Source organism: Choristoneura fumiferana, chromosome 30 (assembly GCF_025370935.1).
Source record: "Choristoneura fumiferana chromosome 30, NRCan_CFum_1, whole genome shotgun sequence".
NCBI lineage: Eukaryota > Metazoa > Arthropoda > Insecta > Lepidoptera > Tortricidae > Choristoneura > Choristoneura fumiferana.
In genome coordinates this window covers 7489547-7512571 of record NC_133501.1, presented here as the reverse complement: position 1 = coordinate 7512571, position 23025 = coordinate 7489547, and the positions used below count along the sequence as shown (strand labels likewise).

The 23025-nt window shown below is 39.3% G+C and overlaps 3 protein-coding genes and 1 pseudogene across 5 annotated transcripts; 2 read left to right on the top strand and 2 right to left on the bottom strand.

The window, feature by feature from the left end:
• Positions 1–624: 624 nt before the first annotated feature.
• On the bottom strand, positions 625–10527 carry LOC141444705 (uncharacterized). 3 transcript variants are annotated; one of them, XM_074110300.1, is made up of 4 exons: positions 10473–10527; positions 7701–9800; positions 1384–6978; positions 625–711 (listed from the first exon to the last, which is right to left on the bottom strand). In XM_074110300.1, exon 3 carries the CDS (start codon positions 6959–6961, stop codon positions 1457–1459), a length of 5505 nt encoding a protein of 1834 aa, XP_073966401.1. In that variant the 5' UTR covers positions 6962–6978; positions 7701–9800; positions 10473–10527; the 3' UTR covers positions 625–711; positions 1384–1456. The 3 variants fall into 3 exon arrangements, with proteins under 3 accessions (XP_073966401.1, XP_073966399.1, XP_073966398.1); XM_074110298.1 differs by having other exon boundaries at positions 7701–7840; positions 8401–10523; XM_074110297.1 differs by lacking the exons at positions 7701–9800; positions 10473–10527 and having other exon boundaries at positions 1384–7694.
• Positions 636–1454, bottom strand: LOC141444751 (cyclin-dependent kinase 20-like; the record flags this gene model as incomplete). The annotated part of the gene is given in 1 exon segment (XM_074110385.1): positions 636–1454. A coding segment is annotated over 1 exon segment (110 nt), but the record flags the coding sequence as incomplete, so codon positions are not given.
• A 2791-nt stretch (positions 10528–13318) lies between the features above and the next one.
• Positions 13319–18061, top strand: LOC141444752 (prohibitin 1-like). Its single transcript, XM_074110386.1, is given in 6 exon segments — positions 13319–13423; positions 13827–13916; positions 14135–14296; positions 15446–15627; positions 17276–17369; positions 17372–18061. Coding segments are annotated over 5 exon segments (822 nt in total). The 5' UTR covers positions 13319–13423; positions 13827–13828; the 3' UTR covers positions 17668–18061.
• A 440-nt stretch (positions 18062–18501) lies between these two features.
• Positions 18502–23001, top strand: LOC141444753 (prohibitin 1-like; annotated as a pseudogene).
• The last annotated feature ends 24 nt before the right edge of the window (positions 23002–23025 follow it).

Sequence of the window (23025 nt, the reverse complement as noted above, 5' to 3'; positions counted from 1 at the left end):
AGATAATCAACCTCGCAAGCGATCTGGATTGTCTAACCAAAAGGAAGCGCTGGAGCTGGCGAGGAGCAAAAGTCATCCTCGGAAAACTAAACTTTGCCTCATTCGTGATACCGTTAGGCCGCCTCCACTGTCGATCATTACAAACAGAGTCCAACCGACTCCCTCGCTTGCAGCCAAATTTGAGGAGGCCAATTCCACCCAGTGTCTTGGAAGATCTAGCCTGGTGGCGCGCCAACTTGCGACAAGTGTCACCAATACATCTACCCGAACCATCGCTCTTTATAACAACGGACGCAGCGGACAAAGGCTGGGGAGCTATAGTAAACGGTCAGAAATTCTGGGGACTATCAGAAAATCAGCAGAAATGGCACAACAACCAAAAAGAACTACACGCTTTATACGAGGCTCTCCAGCGCATAGATCTCGACATAAAGAACAAAACGCTGATGCTACAAACAGACAACCGAATCAGCCTATTTAGTCAGCAAGGTGTCGCCACGTTTATTATCCTAGGCCGTTACATCATTACCTAACGTACCTACATAGACAGGGCAGCGACACTTGCCCTGGTTGAACAATGCATCAACTCTATGTATTCTCATTATAGTATGCAAGTGATTAAGATTGCGACTCATACCTGTATACTCCTAGTCAGGCCATCTGTGTTCAGCTCCGTGGACTTAGTCTGCTTCGCTTTACTGTATTCACCACCTGTTGGAGTAGATAAAGTATGACTCCACTGCATGGAGCCCTAATAGGTGTCTTAGGTTTACCTAGTGAACTTATATGGTTATCATCATCAGTTAAGTTATGTACAATTATGTAGATACAAACATATGCTTTCTTTCTAGCGATATATGTGCTTATATCGGCACTCTCGGAGCCTGTATATTAAACATCCAGTGGGATCGCCGCAGGTCACCCACTGTGCTCATACTGCAAGGCAGACTGTGGAGCAGCTCCCCCCTCATATCCACAGGGACCATGAAGAGTTAGTCTAACATGGGAATCGCTTTCATATTCTGAGACCTCAGTCTCGGCGCCAGGTGGACAAGCCACTAACTACTCACATTAGGAGTCAAAGCATTGGTCACACAGACCACAATTATCAAGATATCTGTCTCTATCGGACATTTGGTTATTACAGGTTAATGTAGGTATATGATAAATCTAAGGCACCCATAATGCTACTTGGCACTTGGTATACTTATTATAGTACTTAGCTTTCATAGCTGCGTCGCCCGCGATGTGACCATTATTCCAGGAACACGACACTGACTCTAGTAAACTGAATACTGAACATCAACTAGAAAAGTCACACTCGCGAGCGCGCCAACTGAACTATGACAGATCGACAGAACAGGAAGTCATAGACTAACTTACCATAGAGTTAAAGGCATTGCCATAGACAATATACATTTCGCGGAAGTGTCGCGACACTCCGGCCGGGAACAAATTAGTGTAAATGTGTCATTAGATTGCGCGTCCATTCCCTTATCCTTTCAAGGGCCCGGACCGCTGCAATTCGTTTATGTCCAGTTTGTGTCTCTAGTCTGCCACCTTCGTTTGTCAAAGAATCTTCATTCATTATGTTAGTGTCGTTCTTTAAATCGTCTTGTTTATCTTTGCTCTCAATCTCTATATCTGCAGTTGTACTATCTGTGGAATCATTTGTCATTCCTTTGCTTGAATCTATTTCCATCTCGTTGTCAGGTAACGTTTCCATTGGTGGAACATCAGTTTCATTCATCTCAATATCACCGCTTACTACTGACTCTTCAGGTACTATTTCAGATAACCTTGGAGTTTCAACGTTTTCAGTTGGATTGTGAGGTATTGGTTCCTGTTGTTCATTATCTTCCACCTCTAACGGATATAGATGCGCGATGGAACGGGTAAATATAGTGTCTCCTACTTTCACTTTAGCTACCCTTACTAAACCGTCAGATCCTTTTGTCAGATCGATTATTTTTCCTACTTTCCAACCCTCTCGGTTTTTATTATCACCCTTTATCTGAACGATTTGGCCTTCTTTAGGAATGTCTCTTGACATGATACGAGGTTGCTTATGCGAGTGACTATACCTTTCACGTAAACTAGGTAGATAACGATTTTGAAACATCTCTTTGAATTCCTCTAGCAGGATGCGAGCTTTTCTCCAACCTTGAATTAAATTTGTTTTTGTCGATGTGCCTTGTAGTATCGGTTGATTGTTAGCTGTCTTTAACGAGATACATCCAGCTACTTGAAGGAAATCAACTGGCTTCAAAACGTGTTCAAGTTCATTATCAACACATGTCAAAGGTCGCGTGTTTATGACGGATTCTATTTCTTTGGTGATTGTTGACAGTTGGCTGTCCCATAAAAGTTGTTTTTGAAGTGTTCTTCGCATACAATGCTTAACGAGAGAAACAAGTCTCTCATAATAGCCTCCAAACCATGGAGCCAGTTCTGGTATAAATCGCCATTTGATTTTATTTTCTACACAGTATGCATTCTTTACTATGTCAGCTATCAGTTTGAAGTGTAAAGCGTTGTCTGATGTTATAAGTGATGGTACTCCTCTAGTTGAAATCATTCGCCTGAGAGCAAGCAGTCCTTCTTCTGCAGATAGATCTTTAACTACTTCCAAGTGTACTGCTCTAACAGCTAAACATGTGAACAGACATATCCATCTTTTGCTTGTTCCTTTCTCAGATTTTACTAACACAGGTCCTAAATAATCCACTCCAGTGAACGTAAATGGTTTGCTATAATTAACTCGTTCATGTGGCAGTGCAGGTGTGGGTGGTAACTTAAATGGTCCGCCTTTATGTTTCATGCAGCGTGGGCATTTGTTCAAGATCTTCTGAACATAGCGTTTTCCTTGTGGTATCCAATAAGATTGACGGATTAAGCTCAATGTATGGTTGGCACCAACATGATAATTCTTTTCGTGTGTGTCTTTAATGAGTTTATTTGTGAAATCGCAGTCTTTAGGTATGATCATCGGATACCTCTTGTCAAATGACCATTCAGCATATTTAAGTCTACCCTTACACCGTAAAATGCCATCGATATCTTTAAATAGGCCTAAATTCCGACTAAGATTAGTTTCTTTTCCGTCTACTTCTTCTCGAAAGTATTCGGCTTGTATTTTCTTAATTTCTTTTAGTGTACTATCTCGTGGTTCAATGACTTCTTGTTTTTCAGATTGTTTTTCTATTGCTTCAGGATCTTCTCGAGCTTCTTCAGTCTTCGATAGACACTCCCCAACCAAAAGAGTATGTTCTCTAGCCGTGCTTACAGGCCACTTACCAGGCTCATCGAGCAGATAATCTGGTCCGGTCAACCATCTTTGTCTATCTTCCTTCAAACTTGTTGGTCTGGTAGCTACATCAGCAGGATTCAATTCTGAAGGAACATATCTGATAATCAAGTCTTTATTTCTCTTAATCTCCTCAAGCCTTCTCGCTACAAACGGAGTTAATAATTTGCTTGAATTGAACCAGTCGATCACAATTTGACTGTCCGTCCAGAGTACTTGTTGGGTTATCTTGAAGTGAATGAACTTTGTTATGTATTTTATCAAACGACTTCCAATAAGTACACCTAAGAGTTCAAGTCGTGGTATCTTCAAATTCTCTTGGTCTTTTATTGGCACTAGGCGTGACTTTCCTATGACAAAACTTTTTTCATTCTTTCCTACTATATAAACCACAGCAGAATACGCTCTTGTGGAGGCGTCCGAGAAGCAGTGAATCTGACAATCATTGTTTTGAGAATTTTTCAGGTAGCGTCTGGTCAAACTTGTTTCTTTAACTTCGTCTAAGTTTCCTTTAATTTCATTCCATTGATCAACAATATCCTGGGGCAATGGTGTATCCCATTTTATTTTTGTTTTCCATAGGTCCTGTAGCAGTAGTTTAGCAGATAGCAACGTGGGTACTGTGTATCCACATGGATCATAAATGGATGCGATGCTTTTCAAAATACCTCTTTTGGTATTAGCATTGTTGAGTACCTTAGTCCTTAGGTGAAGCGTATCATCTTCCAGGTTCCAGTCCAAACCTAAAACCTTGACAATTTTATCAGGAGCAGCATCAGGAATACTATGCATTAGTTCCTCGGAGTTAGAGCTCCACTCTCTTAAATTCATCGATATTTGTTGAAATGTTTCTTTAGACTTCGAGTATAAATCTAATGCCTCTTGTGTATTGTTGGCTCCAGTCACAATGTTGTCGACATATATATCGTTGGCTAGTTTTCTGACTTTCTCGCTTTCAGCTTTTGACAAGTGATGTTTTATAGTGGCGTTCAACATGAACGGACTCGAGATGATTCCAAATGGAACCCTCGTGAATCTCAGGTACATAAGGTTGTCTTCATTTACTGCCTTATGGATATTTTTAAGCCATAGAAACCTTGTCACATCTCTGTCCTGTTCTTTAAGTCCAATTTGTAAAAACGCCTTTTCAACGTCCGCTGTGATTCCAATGGAGTAGCATCTAAATTTTAAAATTAAACCTGTCAAATCTTCCAACAACATTGGGCCACAATGAAGATGTTCATTTAAAGACTTGTTGTCTTTGGTTTTGGCTGACGCGTCGTATACAATGCGTAAGGATTTACCAGGTACCGAAACTCCGTGATGAGGTAGGTAGTGGATTGGATTGCTCTCTTCATTTGCCTGTGTGATAGGTACTACTTCTATAATTTCCTTTTCTAATTGGTCCTTTAATGTTTCATCATATTTCCGCAGTGTATCAGCATCTAGCCTCTTGACTAAATTGACTAAGCGTCCGAACGCCAAACCAAAGTTTGATGGTATATGCGGTGGATATTCGTTCCATGGCCAACTTACATAGTATCTACCATCTCTGTTTTCAGTGGTTTCATTAAAATGTTTGATGGCTTCTACATCTCGATCCATTTTGGGCGAGTCGGTGATCCCAATTGACTCTAAGTCCCACAAACACTTTAAGTTGCCATTGTCTATTGGTGCGTCCGGTCGGTTTAGTCTGGTTTCACAGGATGCTTGGAAGTATGTTACTACTGACAAGTCGTCGCAGGATTTATTTGCGGTCATTCTTGAGACTCCTGAAAGTATCCATCCTAACTCGGATTCTACTAAGTATAAGTCTTCCTTTATTTGTATTTTTCCCATACCCATGAGCGAATAATAATAATCGTTACCGATTAGGATATCAACTCTATCAGATAATGACCCATCGTCAGCAAATACATAATTTTCTATGTGATTCCAGTTGTTTAGTTTCTGATTCATGTAGGGAACGCTATGAGATATTGATGGGACAACATTAGCAAACAATGTTTTAATGTTATTAGTGCGTGTTTCTATATTCAACTTTACAATCGGGCTATCCAGTTCTTGAGGTACTTTAGTTCCAAAGGTAAAGATGAAAAGGTGATTTTCCTCTTCGGTTTTTAGTCGCAGTTCTTCAGCAATGCTTCGAGTCACGTAGCTCCGTTGGCTTCCTGAGTCAAGTAAAATGCGACACTTTTTTGACCTTCCATTTTCACCTTTCACCATAACTACAGCTGTTTGAAGTACAGTAGGGCCTTTCATGCCTACATGCATCACACTGGTGCTTGTAGATGGCCTTTCTGTTTCCTCCCTTTTTGTAAAGTTGTTAGGACATAATGCCTTATGGTGACGAAGTCGAAGTCCCTTTGAAGAGCATTTGTAACAAAACTTCTTGAGTTCACATTGTTGAAGGAAGTGTCCTTCTCGAAAGCAGTTGAAACACCTGTTTTTCAATTTGGCTTTTCTTTCTTCAATGGTTTTAACTTTCCCACAGTAGACATTATAATGGTTTTCTCCGCAAAAAATGCATGACCACTTCCTTTTCTTTTGGCCATAAAACCTTCCATTGGTCTCCTTTTTAGGTTCAAATTTTCTCTTCATTGGTGTATAATTTTTATTTGGTCTTGAAGTCCAATGGCTAGTTCCAGGCTTGTTGTCAGGTGAAGTGAAGTGATTTCTTTGTTTTGCATTATGAGGTTTGTTTTTCCTGAATTCCCTCCGTTGAGTTTTCTCTTTGACATGCAAAGTTTCCACTGTATATTGTGGTGCCTCACTCGTGGTCTTCTCCTGTGTCATTCTTTGCGATTCCTCCTTAGCAGAAATAATTATGGACAGTTGCCTGCGGATATCTTCAACGGTCTCCTTCCCATCGGACCCCAGTCTCATTTTTACCTCGTATATTATTTCACTAGGGAATTTTTCCATAAGCAGGAATCGCACATGATTGGAACTGGTGTTCTCTCCCATTGATTGGAGCACCCTCAAGTGTCTTTCAATTTCATCCAACGTTCCACGGCAGTCTTCCATTTTCTCAGCTCGTTTGACGTTGTTCAAGGCCTTGTGATGTGCATATATTATGTCATTTTCTTTCCCATATCTTGTCTTTAATGCATTGACAGCAATTTGATAACTTTTATTTGTGGTATCAAATCCATCCACAAGTCTGGCCGCATCTCCTTTCAGTGAACCCTTGAGGTACAGCAGCTTGTCAACGTCGTTCAGCTTTCTCCGGTTAATATTTGACGTGAACTGGTCCCAGAACTGATGCCATTCAAGTACATTGCCACTAAACTCCGGCAAAGTCAGATCTGGAAGCTTACTGTATGATGATTGTGAGTTTTCTTTACTTGATTTTGTGGTTTCCTCAGACTTCAACTTTATTTTGGTTTCGAGTTCAGCCAACACTACCTCTCCTTGCAACTGATCGGTTGTAAAATCAGATATTTGGTCCGGGTTCGGGTTATTGCATGTGTTGAAGTAGTTGTACAGTTCAGATGTGAAGCGAGACAGAATAGACTTTAATTTAGCTGTAACCACCTTGGCATTATCCAAATTGTTGTTGTCTAACGTAGTGCAGAGATTGAGAGCTTGTTCTGATAAACATTTAATTTCTTTGACAAATGTGGACAAACGAGTTAACAATATTTCTTCCATAATGGTTAGGTAGAATGCTGAAATTAAATTTAACACCATAATAACATGCAAACATAAATAATGAATCATTAAAAAATTAATATGACTTGCTGGCCAGTGTCTTAAGTTTTACCTAATTGTGGGTAACAATTTGGCATCGTCAGAATAATATATTAAAGTTTTTGAAGTGAGAAATTGCATCTGACTGTACTCATTGCTAATATGATAAATGAATGTGAAATTGTGGATGTAATGTAAGTAATCACATTATTTATTATTTATAACGACACAGTATTCATAATGTAAATTACAGTAGAATGGCAAAAATTAAAATAATGATTAATAATGATGAATAATGATATAGTTTACTTGACGTAAAATAATTCTCTTATAAGTTATAAGCTTGCACCAAGATTCTACTACTTAAATTTTATTTTCATATGTGGCAACACTTGCTTACTTGTATGGCTTGTTATCATTAATTCAAACTTTGACTTTTCACTGTGTTGCACTTAAATATTCACACACATGAGTAACAGCTACATCAGAAATAATTAGACTTAGATTTTGTTTAGTAGTCGTTATACATAGGTACATAGTTATATACCGTCACTTATGCATGTCACGCATCATTGTATTTTATTTCGACTAGTACTTATTTATAAATTGCAATGTAAACATTAACACTTTGTGAGCCGTCGGTAAATGAAATTATTGCGTAGTATCCTCAAATTAATAATAAGTATGACTTAAAACATACCTTGGTCTATGCCGAATGAAATGACGTTCGCACGCTCGTATCCGTGAAGTTTTTATGTATTTGAATCGAATTAGAATTATCCTCCTTAATTCCTCTTATCGTTGGCGGCAGTGGCAGCGTTCTCGCGTAATGTGTATGCCCTTTAAGTATTATGTGTAACATTTAAACTTTGAAACATCACAATATTAAAACTTTAAAATCGGGATAAATTTTGTTCTTAGATTCGAACTAGAACATTCGACCACACGGTCTTTATTCCGTAAGAAACCCACAGAGAGTAAGCTATCTACATAGGTAGGCAGGTACCTAAGTTTGTTCTGGGCAGCAAACAGAAATCGTAGTAATCGTCATCTTAAACACGTTCAAACAAGATTCAATTAAACTAATAATGATCTTAGTAAAGTTTAGACTTATTTTCTGAACTTAAACTTGTAACTTGTGTGTGCGCTTACGCGCTAAGCTATCTACTTGTCTACTCAAAGACGAATAACGCGACGCACAGAAGCTATTTTGTTACTAATCCAGTAAAATGAACAAAACACATACAAAACACTCGTTATTCATTTGTTACACAGATCATCGAGTCGTAGTTCAAGAGTAATCTCCTAGTAAAATTGCTGGTTTCCATCAGCCATGTACACGCGTAGCGATTTTGGCTTTAAACTTGGTAAAATATAGTAAAACGTTCTATGAGACTTACCTAAGTATAATACAACACTCGCTAGGTGTTTATTTTCACGTTTTATACAACTTTTTCCACTGTAATCACTTTAAGTAAAATTTTCACGTTTTCAGCCGTCGTCGGTTCGGTGGTGAAAACTAGAGAGAAGAAAAAATGGCCGCGCCTTTCCCGCTCGTCTTTCTGACAATTTAATTTTTTATATCAAACTTTTTAATCTCACGTTATTAACTTGTTACTATTGTTAAAATTAAGGATTTATTTTTTAATAGCAAGTGTGCGTATTAACTTTCTTAGTTGATTTGTCGTAAAAATCCAATAGTGATGCAATATAATGTACTTGACTTAATCTTTCGTAGAGAAATGCACCATTGGAGCTTGCTTTTACTTCCGGTTTCTAGTATTTCATGTCCTAAACTATTAGCCTATTAGAGATAAAATATTGCCAGTAATGCCAACATAACGACCTTTAGGTACATTGCACACTTACCATAACCATACATGACAGCAAATGTGGAATTATAGAATTAAAATTGGACTAATATAATCAAGCGTAATATATTGGTAATATACGTATTAGTAAACAATCTCATATTTTTACTTGATTTATTTGAGAGTACAGTTCTATGCAATTTGAAATGCCATTTACTATTCACGATTAATTTTCTAAAAAGGGATAAGTCAGTTTCTGTTCATGTGTAACTGACCTAACCAACGTAACCCGCTGGTTACTAAGAAATTCTAGAATCGAGGTCCGGATCGCACCGTCCCGCTCGCTCTCATATTAAATTCTATTAACGTGAGCAGGACGGCACAAAACGAGGCTCGCACCCGCCAGCAAGCAAGTCATTTTCGCCTTCTTCAGATGATCGTCATGATCTTATATTACTCTCGAAATTATAATTTGCATGTTTTATAGTTTATAGGTATTTCTTATGTACATATAATTAGTTGTTAAACTAGGCTTATTTTAAGAAACTCCTTTACAAATTGTTTATTCTATACAATATACAGGTATGTATGTACATGTTTAGGTCAAAATTAAAACTTAGTTTCAGGAGTGAACAACAGATGTCGCTGTGAGTCGCAAACTTGCAATGAGCTTTTATTTCAATTAAATTTTAATTAGTCAGTCAATGCATTATTCAACTTACTTATGGTTAAATTTGAGTCTTATAATCCCAGCTCATCTCCACCATTTGTCGCCACGTTTATTATCCTAGGCCGTTACATCATTACCTAACGTACCTACATAGACAGGGCAGCGACACTTGCCCTGGTTGAACAATGCATCAACTCTATGTATTCTCATTATAGTATGCAAGTGATTAAGATTGCGACTCATACCTGTATACTCCTAGTCAGGCCATCTGTGTTCAGCTCCGTGGACTTAGTCTGCTTCGCTTTACTGTATTCACCACCTGTTGGAGTAGATAAAGTATGACTCCACTGCATGGAGCCCTAATAGGTGTCTTAGGTTTACCTAGTGAACTTATATGGTTATCATCATCAGTTAAGTTATGTACAATTATGTAGATACAAACATATGCTTTCTTTCTAGCGATATATGTGCTTATATTGGCACTCTCGGAGCCTGTATATTAAACATCCAGTGGGATCGCCGCAGGTCACCCACTGTGCTCATACTGCAAGGCAGACTGTGGAGCAGCTCCCCCCTCATATCCACAGGGACCATGAAGAGTTAGTCTAACATGGGAATCGCTTTCATATTCTGAGACCTCAGTCTCGGCGCCAGGTGGACAAGCCACTAACTACTCACATTAGGAGTCAAAGCATTGGTCACACAGACCACAATTATCAAGATATCTGTCTCTATCGGACATTTGGTTATTACAGGTTAATGTAGGTATATGATAAATCTAAGGCACCCATAATGCTACTTGGCACTTGGTATACTTATTATAGTACTTAGCTTTCATAGCTGCGTCGCCCGCGATGTGACCATTATTCCAGGAACACGACACTGACTCTAGTAAACTGAATACTGAACATTAACTAGAAAAGTCACTCTCGCGAGCGCGCCAACTGAACTATGACAGATCGACAGAACAGGAAGTCATAGACTAACTTACCATAGAGTTAAAGGCATTGCCATAGACAATATACATTTCGCGGAAGTGTCGCGACAGCGGACGAGATCTTCAACTCAAAAACCAAGAAAAATTCTCGAATTCTGCCATTACCATCACTGCTACTTGACAGCTCGATACATCCCAGGGGTGTACAATGGGCTAGCCGACAGCCTTTCTCGGTTCAAAAGTCTGCCGGAGTGGCATCTAAGTCCGACAGCTACTTCGATAATTTTCCAGAAATTCGGTACACCAGAGATAGATCTATTCGCTTCAGCAAGGTCAGCTGTCGTAGCGAAGTATGTCAGCGAAGACGCCAAGGACCCTTTCAGTCAGTTCACCGACGCATTCAGCAAGACGTGGCGATACAGGTTGGGCTGGATATTCCCGCCCCAGCGATAATACCGCGAGTACTGCGGCACCTGGAATCCTCAGAGGGATCCTATCTGATAGTAGCACCCAGCTGGAACAAAGCCTTTTGGGAACCGGACCTGAAAAGTCGAGCATCGTGTCCACCTCTGGAGATAAAGAACTTGAGATTAGTTCTGACGGACCTTCGCACGAATCTACCACCACCCAATGTGGACGACCTTACTTATTGGTTTGGAAGGTACAGGCTGGTCCAAGCAAATCAAAAATTGGAGTGAAGCTGACATCAGCCTCCTGGAGTCATCATGGAGAAAGTCAACGGTAAAAACGTACAAACCAGTCTGGACCCGTTGGAAAAGATGGGCTTACTCCAATAGCATACCTCCCGATAACCCCGAACCCTCTGATTTGGCGAAGTATATGATTTCATCTACATAAATCGGCGAAGCTAACTCCCCGGACTATATCACTTCACAAGTCAGTCGTTCGCTACCATGGCTAACCCTCTTCGTTCAAATGAGTTGAGCTCTATTTCCTGGTAAACATGCAATTAAAGCGATTTCCTCGGAAAACCTCAACTAGAAACCTCTAGCCTGGAATATTGACGATCTCTGTCATTTCTCAAATCTTACGATCTGGATGGGAAGAGCCTTTTCCAAACCTTCCGCCATACCAGTGTCTTCTTCTTCTGGCCTCAGGAAGGAGAGTTCATGATCTCACCCTGCTTTCCATCAAAGTAGGTTCTCTACTGGACAACGGCGACGAATCACCCTGTGGCCACAGTTCGGTTCAAAAACTGACTCAGGCACATTTAGGCAATCAGCATGGGTCATCAAAAACAACGAACACCAGGGTGAAGATCGGCTGAATGTCGCTTCCTGGATCAGAAAGTCTATCATTGTTTCTCAGGAGCGGCGTTTAGGAAAAGGTCTTACGAACCTGTTTATAACTACTCGAGGAGTCGTAAAGAACGCCTCACGGACAGTGATTCCGGCTGGATACGTACCTTGTTCCAAGAAGCTGGCATGTCCGCTTCAGCTGGAAGTTTTAGAAGCATAGTGGCCTCTGTACTGGTCAAGTAATAAGTACAATATTGAGGAAGTCCTCAAGAAAAAACTGGCGGTCAAAGAGACCTTCTTTAACCATTATTTTAAGGAAATCCTAATGTCACTAACAATCGGTCAAGAATTAGCGATGATTTTCTCAACTTTATAAAAGCTTTAATTAATGCTGTGATGATTACTCATAATATGTTAGTATGATTATTGGTTCCAATTCAAAGATGAATCCGTTTTTGTTACTCGAAAGATTATCGTACGTTTATTTCGATCTCTGTTACTTTAAGTATCTAATAAATAATATAAGGAAAATCGATCAAGCCAGAATAGTTTTACTTCATTCCACTTCTACCCTAATACTAATAGTTCACAGTACGCATAAGCAGCGCCGCCAGAAATAAACACGTCTCAAGTGGTTCAAGCGGAGGCTCGAACACCTAAATAGAACCGTTTCCCCCGAAGGCAGAAAACGTATATTTAGGTTTCAGCGTAGCTTGAACCACCGACTTCATGAGTCTTGCCGGCTCATTTAACAGTACCCCTAGTGTAAGTTTTAGTTACAAATACGTCTCGATCGCGTTCGCGTAATATCTCAATTTGTATGGAAACACGAACATCGCAAACGTTCCGCTAGAGGCTTGTTCGTTTTCCATACAAATTGAGATTTTACGCGAAGCGATCGAGATGTATTTTGAACCGAAAATTACACTAGGGGCACGTACTGACAGGTGCGTCGCTCCCGCGCCGCTTCCGCGCGCTGCTTCTTGACAGCAACAGAGATTTCAGCTAGCTACACACACAGATCAATTTACAGGGTTGTGAGTGTGAAATTCGGAGTCTTTTGTATTTTTTATTTACTCCAAATTTGTTACTTTACGTATCCCGTGAAACCATATGTCGTACGGTGTTGTGATTGTGATGATGCTCTCTGTCTAATGGCTAGGTAAGTACTGTTCACATTTATGTGACGTGTTATGACGCACACGACGAACACGTGCGCGTACACACTAGTCCAACACATTGTGTCGTGTCTCTGCGCTTACCTCACCCATTCTGACGCGGACCGGGCTAGTTTGTGATGCGACACAACACAAGCCATTACAACACACTGCATCAGATATACGCAACCTACATTTTAACAATAAACTTGTGATGTACTAAAAAAGTATACATACTTCGTTGAGTTTCTTGCCGGATTCTTCTCAGCAGAGGTTTTTAACCAGTGGTAGATTTTTTTTGACATTCATAAGTGCTTGTTGTAGCCTAAATTGTATAAAGATATTTAAAATGTATGAAACCGATACCGTTCTTACGACACAACACGACACATAAATGTGAATGCGGCTTAATAATAATTGGCTTAACCAAAGAGTAGTATAATCTCCGAAGTATAATATAATATACAGGGGGCTTAACTTCCAATACTCCAAGGTTGACAAAATAAATAATTAAGAAAAAAATCTAGTCTAGTCTGTGGTTTGTTCGTCGGGCTGCTTGCTTCACGAAAGGTTGTGCAAGAGTTTTGAGGTTTTTACTGTTGTTTTCGTATTGTTACAAATATTTACAAATTATTAGCGTAGTATAAACATAATTTTACTAAAATCAAAGTGAGTTATAGTGAATACTACAGTTATATATCGTTTGTGAAATCTTGTCATGATAATTTTTAGGTTATGTGCAATGGTTGAGATCTTATCAATATTTGAATCTTTCTAAATAAAATTTACGAAAATTCTCTCACATTTATTACACAGTGCCAGGAGCACAACATTTTTGTGACCAATTGGAGTGATTTATTACTCGATTTATTCGATATCAAGAGGTCTTATGATATGACTCAATAACTTTAATGATTCTGTAATAAACACCCGCATTGAATTCGAGCATCACAGATATAGATAAGTAACAAAATACAACTTGTGCTTTCCAGATATGGCTGCGCAACTATTCAACCGTATTGGCCAAGTGGGGCTTGGCATGGCCCTAGTTGGAGGAGTAGTCAATTCCGCACTTTACAATGGTACTTACACATTTACTTTTATCATTACATTATGTATTTCTATTATCATACTTTAACTTAACCTTTTTCATTTTATATATCATAAATATCAGCATTTTATGTGTATTTCTAATGCAATTTAATGCTCAACGGCTAAGAACTACTTTGCTTTAAAAAAACGTGTGCTCTAGAATTATATTTAATAAGTAGATATTGATGTGTAAACCTTTCATTTTCAGTTGATGGTGGCCATAGAGCTGTGATCTTCGACAGATTTGCTGGTGTCAAGAATTTGGTGGTTGGCGAGGGCACCCACTTCTTCATTCCGTGGGTGCAAAGACCTATCATCTTTGACATCAGATCAAGGCCCAGAAATGTTCCTACAGTCACTGGCAGCAAAGGTGAGTCATCAGCATTAAATTGAGACATTAATGTTAAGTTTAAAAACTCCAACTGTGATGCTCTACATCTAGGTTATTTCAACCATGTTTATTTTTCTGACAAAAAGTATAATAGTAAGCTTCAACTTGGTCAGATTATTATTATTATGTTGGTACGGGTTTGTGATCATTCTTGGGGCCCAAGCCAGCATGAAGAGGCTTTTGGTACATATAAATGAGATGGGCTTAGCTAAAGAGGTCTCCTAATACACAATGAGGATGTAGGATGCTGTGGACATGATTACCAGGTTATGCATTAAAATAATAAATACTTATCTTTGCTATAAAATTAACTTTAAGTAGGTGGTTACTCACCTTCCATTAAATGGGCACCTCAAAGCTGTTGTCTGCCTGGGGTAACCCACTGACACTATATATATTTTTTTATTATTATTAAGGTGACCCGGGGCTATTGTAGCTGCGAGATATTGTATCTGAGCCGTCTGATGGCCTCCTTACGACGCCAGGTTCGCCATGTTTATGTGTGTTGTGTGAAGACTGGCGAACACAACGGAAAATGGCCGAGAAGAACATGACGCCATAAGACGGCTCAGATACAATATCCCCCAGCTATCTTTGGAGGGAGAAGGTGGCACACTATAAATATGGAAGTAAATTTGTATATCTTTCACTATTTCACTCTTTAAGCTGCATTTCCACCAGAGATGTATGAGGATGTGTTGCAAGGAATGTTTGTCATGATCCAATAGAAACGCTTCATTTACCCATATTCGCTCCACTGAACTATTTCCACTAGAGATGTGCTGTACCTAAATGACAAATGAAATTTGACAGATATAAGCCGTATTAGAATATAATGAAACAGAAAATTGGGCTTAGTCACCAACAACAGAGCGGAACTGCATGAGCGCATATTGCCGCAAAATATAGTGGGCTACATTAATGGGCAACATCGCATAGTGGTTTTGCAACTTTTCACATGCAGGATTTAGAACTAATCAAAATTTTAAATGTAGCCTGTAAAATACCTGTATTTTACAGCATTGTTAGTAAAATTACGTTAGGGGCCATCCATAAAGTATGTTTGCATTGGTGCTCAGGGCCCTGACCTGTTTAAAAACATCTTTGTGAATATGCTTTTGTTCACAGATCTCCAGAATGTAAATATCACCCTCCGCATCTTGTTCAGGCCTTTACCTGACCAGCTGCCAAAGATCTACACCATCCTTGGTGTGGACTATGACGAAAGGGTGCTGCCCTCCATCACAGGAGAGGTCCTGAAATCAGTGGTTGCTCAGTTTGATGCTGGTGAACTTATCACACAGAGAGAGGTAAGGCATAAAACTAATGTTTAATGTTTATAAGGGGTGTGACAATGTAAATTCGAATCGATTTATTGCGATTCTCGATTAAATATGCTAAGGGTGTGTAATCGATTTTATTAGTGATAGTTTATATTTTTAACTAGTTTTTGCCTGCGACTTTATTTGCGCGTTTTTGCTTGTCTATCGGGATCTCACAAACCATGAGGTCTTCTTTGCACTATATCAAAACTAATAATGGTAAAAAAATTAACAAAAACCATAATAACAAAATTGAATAACAAAGTAACAGTTCAAAACATCAAACAATACGAAACACTTGATACAAAGACGCAGGCCTCTCATACTAATTGACAGATGATACAAGTCAAACTTTTGACAAGATTGTGGAATCGATTTGGTTGATAAGCAAAGTCAAGCTCTATTGAAATAGAGTCCCGTTTTACGCAATGAAAGTTGACGAGATTAAAATTTATCTTTTTTGTTTTAATACATAATAATATATTTTTTAAGTGATTTTGGTTTATTATTGCGAAATCTACTATACTATCTATTTATTGAGATATTTTTTTTTGTTCTTTCGGGATTCAAGTATATTCTTTATAAATTATTGGCCTGAAACGTTCATGGCGTGGAATGGAAAAATGCGTGTCACAGTACCCATCCTATCCGAAAAGTACTCTAATTAAGAAGAGTAATTCACATTTCTCATGCTCTTCTGTTGTTCTTTCTAAATCAGGAGTGTGAAACAGCTAGTGTGTTGTTATCATTATCATCCAGCTCACTCCAACTTATATATTTATTTGTCTAGACTCATAATGCCATTTGTGGGTACTATGCATTCCAAATAACATTACAGATGTTTAAAACTGACAGCTAAGGAGTAAAGTTAGTTAGCAAATCCAATTCTAATGTTATTTGAAACACGGTAAATTTATTTTGAGTCTTGACCTACTATTGCTAATATATCCTGGGTTTTGCAAATGGCCCTTTAAAAAATCGGATTTTGACTTTATAAGATGAAACAAGAGCACTCTTGTTTATAATAGGAATGTCACCAAATTCTTTTACATTATGACACTTTTTAGGGTATTCCTACAAAGATCCCTATGTTTTTCCATGTCTCTCAGTCTGTCCGTCCAAGACTTTGTTTATTGTGTAGTGAAAGCTGTTATTTTTACATGGGTACACTACACTGACTGACAATTAAGGCTATTCAGGATGGCATGATAAACAAACTCCTTGGTTGAACTTGGGCATCTTCCTATCAGTAAAATTCTAGATACTAATCTTGGTTATTTTCTGGTCAAACTGACACCCTTCTACTTAGGTATATTTCAAATTGAAAGTTAGTTTTTTAAGCAGACTGTTGCGGCGGGATAGAAATATGTGATTTTTGCAGAAGTTTCGTTTATTGGTTCATAGTTCGTTACACGTCTACAGAGCAAAGCAGTGTCGAGGGGCAACATCCCTGAATGCGCCATCTATCCATACAACTCCGAACTAGTAGAGAAGCCAATAGTTCTCTCGGTCGATGAGACCTCTATTAGTACGGTTGAAACTAGATAGATGGCGCTGTGTGTAACACAGACATCCACAGAGTTTATTTTTGAAAGTTACTTTACAATCGGACTTAAATCAATTTATTTTCTTCCAGCTTGTGTCACAAAAAGTGAGTGAAAGTTTGACTGAAAGAGCTGGTCAGTTTGGCCTCATCCTAGATGACATTTCAATCACTCACTTGACATTCGGCAAGAGTTCACACAGGCTGTCGAGTTGAAACAAGTAGCGCAGCAAGATGCCGAGAAGGCACGTTTCCTAGTAGAGAAAGCGGAGCAGCAGAAGAAGGCAGCTGTTATAGCGGCAGAGGGAGATGCCCAGGCGGCCGTCCTTCTGGCCAAGTCGTTCGGAAGCGCCGGCGAGGGCTTAGTAGAGTTGCGACGCATCGAGGCTGCCGAAGATATCGCCTACCAACTATCCAAATCACGCAACGTCACCTACCTACCGCACGGGCAAAACGTCCTCCTCAATTTACCTACGCAAAATTAAACATTTTTTTCTAGGGTGCGATGTGCTCTGTTCCAAATTCGACTGATTGGTTGCTGGTTTTCCCATCAGGGTAGGCGGTTTCGGTCTCTTCTGTCTTAGGTTAATGCTAATGTTTGTTAAATTTAATGTTTTTTTAACGCAACAATAACTTTGCTTAAATTCCATAAGTTGAATTTGGAATAAAGCCCAGTGATATTTTGAATTAATACAACTGTTGATAATAGTGAACTGAATGATTCTATGATTCATTTAGTGTACGGCATTTGTATTTACACACAAATATTTGTAAGAATATGCATTTTGAAGAGACTAGAATGCAATATTTCCGCCAATAGACGTAGTCACGTTTTAGTTTTATGAAACTTATAATTACGCATTAAACTATACTTGTTGACTTTTTGTTTGAATTATATTATTCTCCAAGGTCACTTTCTGGCTTTCACAAAATAAAATGTGTTAAATTTTTTCATGAGGAAACAAAACACGTCCATACGTAGACAATAAAACCATTAGTATAGTGTCTTAGCCACGCGAGCAGCAGTAAATCTAATTTACGACACTATATAAATTTGATCTAAAATTTTCCAAACATTGACACTATGGTGAGATAACGATAAATGGTCTGCGACCTTGGGTTTCTTAACATGGTGTGAATCACAATGCGGCACTCAACTTAGTCCTCATTCAAACTGTGTTGCATAGACATTTAACTACTTTAAATTGCTGCCTACCAAGGCAATGTCTAAATTTTGATTGATCATGTACCTACTTATGTATATCGAACGTCCTTTTCTAGTCTAATGATCATTAACTTGCTCGATGAAATGTGGTTCACATGTAAAAACTAGTGGAGTGGTGTCTTGCGTGCTAGTTTTGCTAAAATGGCTAATATTTTTAATAGAATCGGCCAAGTAGGACTTGGCTTGACCTTTGTTGGTGGAGTTGTCAACTCTGCACTATTCAATGGTAAGTTACGTATTCTTCGTTTCGACTTAGGATAGTATCATGTTACACAGTCACAGAGAAGTAACATATTACACAGAACACAAGCATGAGCGATTGCGATGGGAGAAAGGTTTTCATAGTAGGTATGAAATATCCTTATTAATATTATAAATGCGAAGGTAACTCGGTCTGTCTGTTACCTCTACACGTTTAAACCTTTAAACCGATTCAGATGTAATTTGGCATGGAGATAGTTTTGAGGCCCTGGTAAGGTAGTTTTTACCCACAAGTGTATGTATTCAAATTCAAATCATTTATTCAGTAAATAGGCCGCAATGGGCACTTTTACACGTCATTTTTTAAACTACCATCGCTTTCGGAAAGACCATCATTACCAAGAAGAATGCGCCGCAAGAAACTTGGCTTCAAAATAAAATAATTACAAATGAAATACTTGAAAACTATAGTATACAATTCAAGAAAAAAATACAAAATAAAATAATAATACAGGGATGTATGGAGTCCCTTAGTTACAAAACTAAACACTATTAACTATATCTACGTTCAGTGGAAGTGTAGAATGCTTCCACGTCCACCGTCATAAATTAAATAATAATAATAATATAATTCTGTAATATACATTTCAGGTCAAGTAACCATTAAGCTTTTGGATTCCGAAGGCAAGCACACGTCTGCCGCCCCCAAAGTTAGCTCACACGCACTCGTGTCATGCTCTGAAAGCAGAGCGGTACCGAGGGCATGGTATTGCTTCCGTTCCCATAAGCTCTATGGGATCGTCTTGGGAACTTCGACGTCGCAAGCCTGTGACTAGAAATTAAACTAATAATATACAAGTTTAAAATCCATAAGCAGCAATGTATAAAGTATGTGTATGATGTATAAAGTCCCTGAGTTAATAATAAAATTCCTAATCTAAATAATTCAGAGATGTACATATATGTTAGTCTCTAAATGTCAAAGTAAACTAATTAAATTAATTATTGTACCTATTTAGTTCATCATGTCAAGCTGACACCGCACCACCTTCGCAGTAAAGCTGATTCCTTAGTTTTATTATAAAACTTTTATAGGCATAGGCGATATCATCATTGCCGAGAAAATTTTGTTAGACAAAAGCCGAAACCATGCAAAAATAGTTCATTTTTCAATAATTACGTACTACTTATATGCGGATATTATGTGCGGAATTACATTTGAAATTTACCACGAGCTTTGCGGTGAAGGAAAACATCGTGAGGAAACCTGCACAAACCTGCGAAGCGATTCAATGGTTCGTGTGAAGTTCCCAATCCGCACTGGGCCCGCGTGGGAACTATGGCCCAAGCCCTCTTGTTCTGAGAGGAGGCCTGTGCCCAGCAGTGGGACGCATATAGGCTGGGATGATGATGATGACGTTATTATATTCTCGTTGATTCAGTGGACGGCGGGAGCGGGCTGTGATAATGGACAAGTTTACAGGTGTGAAGAAACATGTCGTGGGAGAAGGTACCCACTTTGTGATACCATGGGTACAGACTCCGTACATTTTTGACATCAAAACTCGTCCAAGGAACGTGCCAACATTTACTGGAAGCAAAGGTGAGCACAGTTTTTTATTTCCTGTTATTAGGCTCAGTTGCTTCAATCTGTGTTCCTGAATTTTGCCCTTTGGCCACGTGGTCCTTGTCTTGTCCTTGCCTTTGTCCTACCGATCGGACTACCAAATAGGCTGATAAAACTAGAAATTTACGGAATATATTCTGTATACTGAAGAATTTAAGCATTTTTTTATTAAGATAAGGAGGCAACGAGCAAGCGGGTCATCCGATGGGAAATTATCACCACTGCCCATGAGTAGGTACCTCCTCAAGAAGTCATTGGTCCGTTGCCGCCTTACAAAGCTATATATACCAGGGGGTGCCCAACCGGTCGATCGCGACTTAGTCCAGTCGGTCGTGGCAAGGCAAAAAAGTATAAATACTGACCTATGCTGTTTCATTTCAAATTTCAAGAAGTATGTAATCGCGCAAGGTTTCGGCAGTAAACAGTAGATCTTGGTTCTAATCAAGTTGGCTACCCCTGCTATATAGGTACGAAACCACAACCACCACATGCAGAAAATACCTACTGGCCCTGCCAGCCCTAGAAATAGAATAGACATGTATCAGATATTTATACACAAGGCTCTGGCCATATACTACGAAGCACAAACTTCGAACTTCGTATCTTGCCGCTGACGCTAATAATAAATAAAGTTGCCCCTGTACCAAGATCGTGTTATTGTTATGATAAAGGCGAAAATTCTGATTTCAGATCTACAAAACGTCAACATAAATCTACGAATCCTGTTTAGGCCAGTACCTGATGAGCTGCCCAAGATATTCACTGTTCTGGGGGTCGACTACGAGGAGAGAGTTCTGCCCTCAATAACTTCGGAGGTGCTGAAAGCCGTCGTAGCGCAGTTTAATGCTGAAGAGCTGATTACTCAAAGAGAAGTAAGTGATTATGAACATCTAATCCATTTATGTGTTGCCTTTCATCTCGTCTCATGTGCTGGTGATCTACCTAGAAACGAAATCTAGAACACTGACTGTACGAGAGATATCGCCGTACATGGCGATAATTGCCATACGTAACTACAATGCAAATATACTTAGGTACAATACTGGGAGTTTAGGTACTACTACGAGTATGTCCAGACCAGACTTAGGCTACGTACGCACCTTGCGGTTAGCCGCGCGGTTGTAGCGTGCTGTCCCCCCTTTTCAAAGTATCGCTTGAGAAAGAATCTTCGCGCTCAAACTGCACGGTGCATAGTACAAATAGAAGTAGCAAGACAAAAATAATAAATCATAAACATATTTTTTATTAATTTTGATACTTAGACCATATTTCTTTCCTACTAATTCCTTACTCAATTCTTCCTTAATTCATACGAGGGGCGGCTGAAAAGTTCTAAGCCTAAGGGTAGAAAAAAAAAAACAGTTTTTTTTTACTATTTTTATTTTTCAAGGTTCATTTTTTAAATAATGCTGTTAGACCGTTCAAAAAATAATTTTTGTTTTGGCTGACGAAATGTTCCTGTGCCTTCATTTCTTCATCACTGCCAAATCGCTTTCCCCTTAAGTCTTTTTTCAAATTGCTGAATAGAAAATAATCGCTATGGGCCAGATCTGGACTGTAGGGTGGAGGTGGATGATCAATTTCCTCGATATCGTTTCCTTCAGAGCAAGCTTGGCAACACGAGCGATGTGAACGGGGGCGTTGTCTTGCAAAAACAAAATGCCTTTGCTCAGTTTGCCCCTACGTTTCTCGACTATGGCTTGTCGCACCTTTCTTAATAGCTCGGCATAATAAACTGCATTTATTGTAGAGCCTTTTGCCAAATAGTCTATTACAAGAATGCCTTCGCAATCCCAAAACACGGTGGCCATTGGTTGGCGGTGGCTTAGACGCCGATCTTTGAACCTTCAATTTCTTCGATGGCCTTTCACCCTTTTCGATCCACTAAATAGATTCAGACTTCGATACCACCATTAGACATTGTGAACGAGAATTTCTCTTGTATGTAGCTATCTAAGGGTCCCTATGTTCGGACACTCAAAGTCCCCTAACACCGGAAGAAGATAATGATGAAGATTGGGTTCGCTGTCAAGCTTGTAATGAGTGCGCTCATGAAGCGTGTGCTGATGTTGAAGAGCGTTCATATTGCTGAACAAAGGCCTCCCCAGCTGCGGGGACCTCCCCCTACTCTTCAGACAGTGACAATTATACCTTATGGAAAAAGCTAGTTACGCCGTATTGCAGTATCAACGACGAGGATAGTTTTTATCCTGAAAAATTTCTCGCGCGATAGCGATAAACCAATTATTGGCAGACTTCGCGGTGCAAAGCTAGTAAGTGAATAAATACGTACATTTGTTACAGGTTGTCTCGCAGAAAGTAAATGACTACTTAACAGAAAGAGCCCATCAATTCGGTCTCATATTGGACGACATCTCAATCACTCACCTCTCATTCGGCAAAGAATTCACGCGAGCGGTGGAACTCAAACAAGTAGCGCAGCAGGAAGCCGAGAAAGCGCGATTCTTGGTGGAAAAGGAAGAACAAAAGAAGAAGGCAACTGTCGTAGCAGCAGAAGGGGACGCGCAAGCGGCGATTTTACTGGCCAAGTCTTTTGCCAGCGCGGGCAAGGGCTGGTTGAACTACGCCGCATTGAGGCCGCCGAAGATATAGCGTATCAACTGTCCAAGTCTCGGAACGTTACCTATCTACCGGAAGGACAAAATGTATTATTGAATCAACAAACGCAATAAAAAACCATGTCTGTAACGAAATTATATGTCACATTCCTTTTTTGTACAAAATATATAAATTCTTACTACTTATCCTGATTAGTGCAAAAACTAGAGA

What these genes read in the sequence shown, in the direction of transcription:
- LOC141444705 (XM_074110297.1), bottom strand. Translation starts at nt 7,030, where the DNA reads ATGATTCATTATTTATGTTTGCATGTTATTATGGTGTTAAATTTAATT.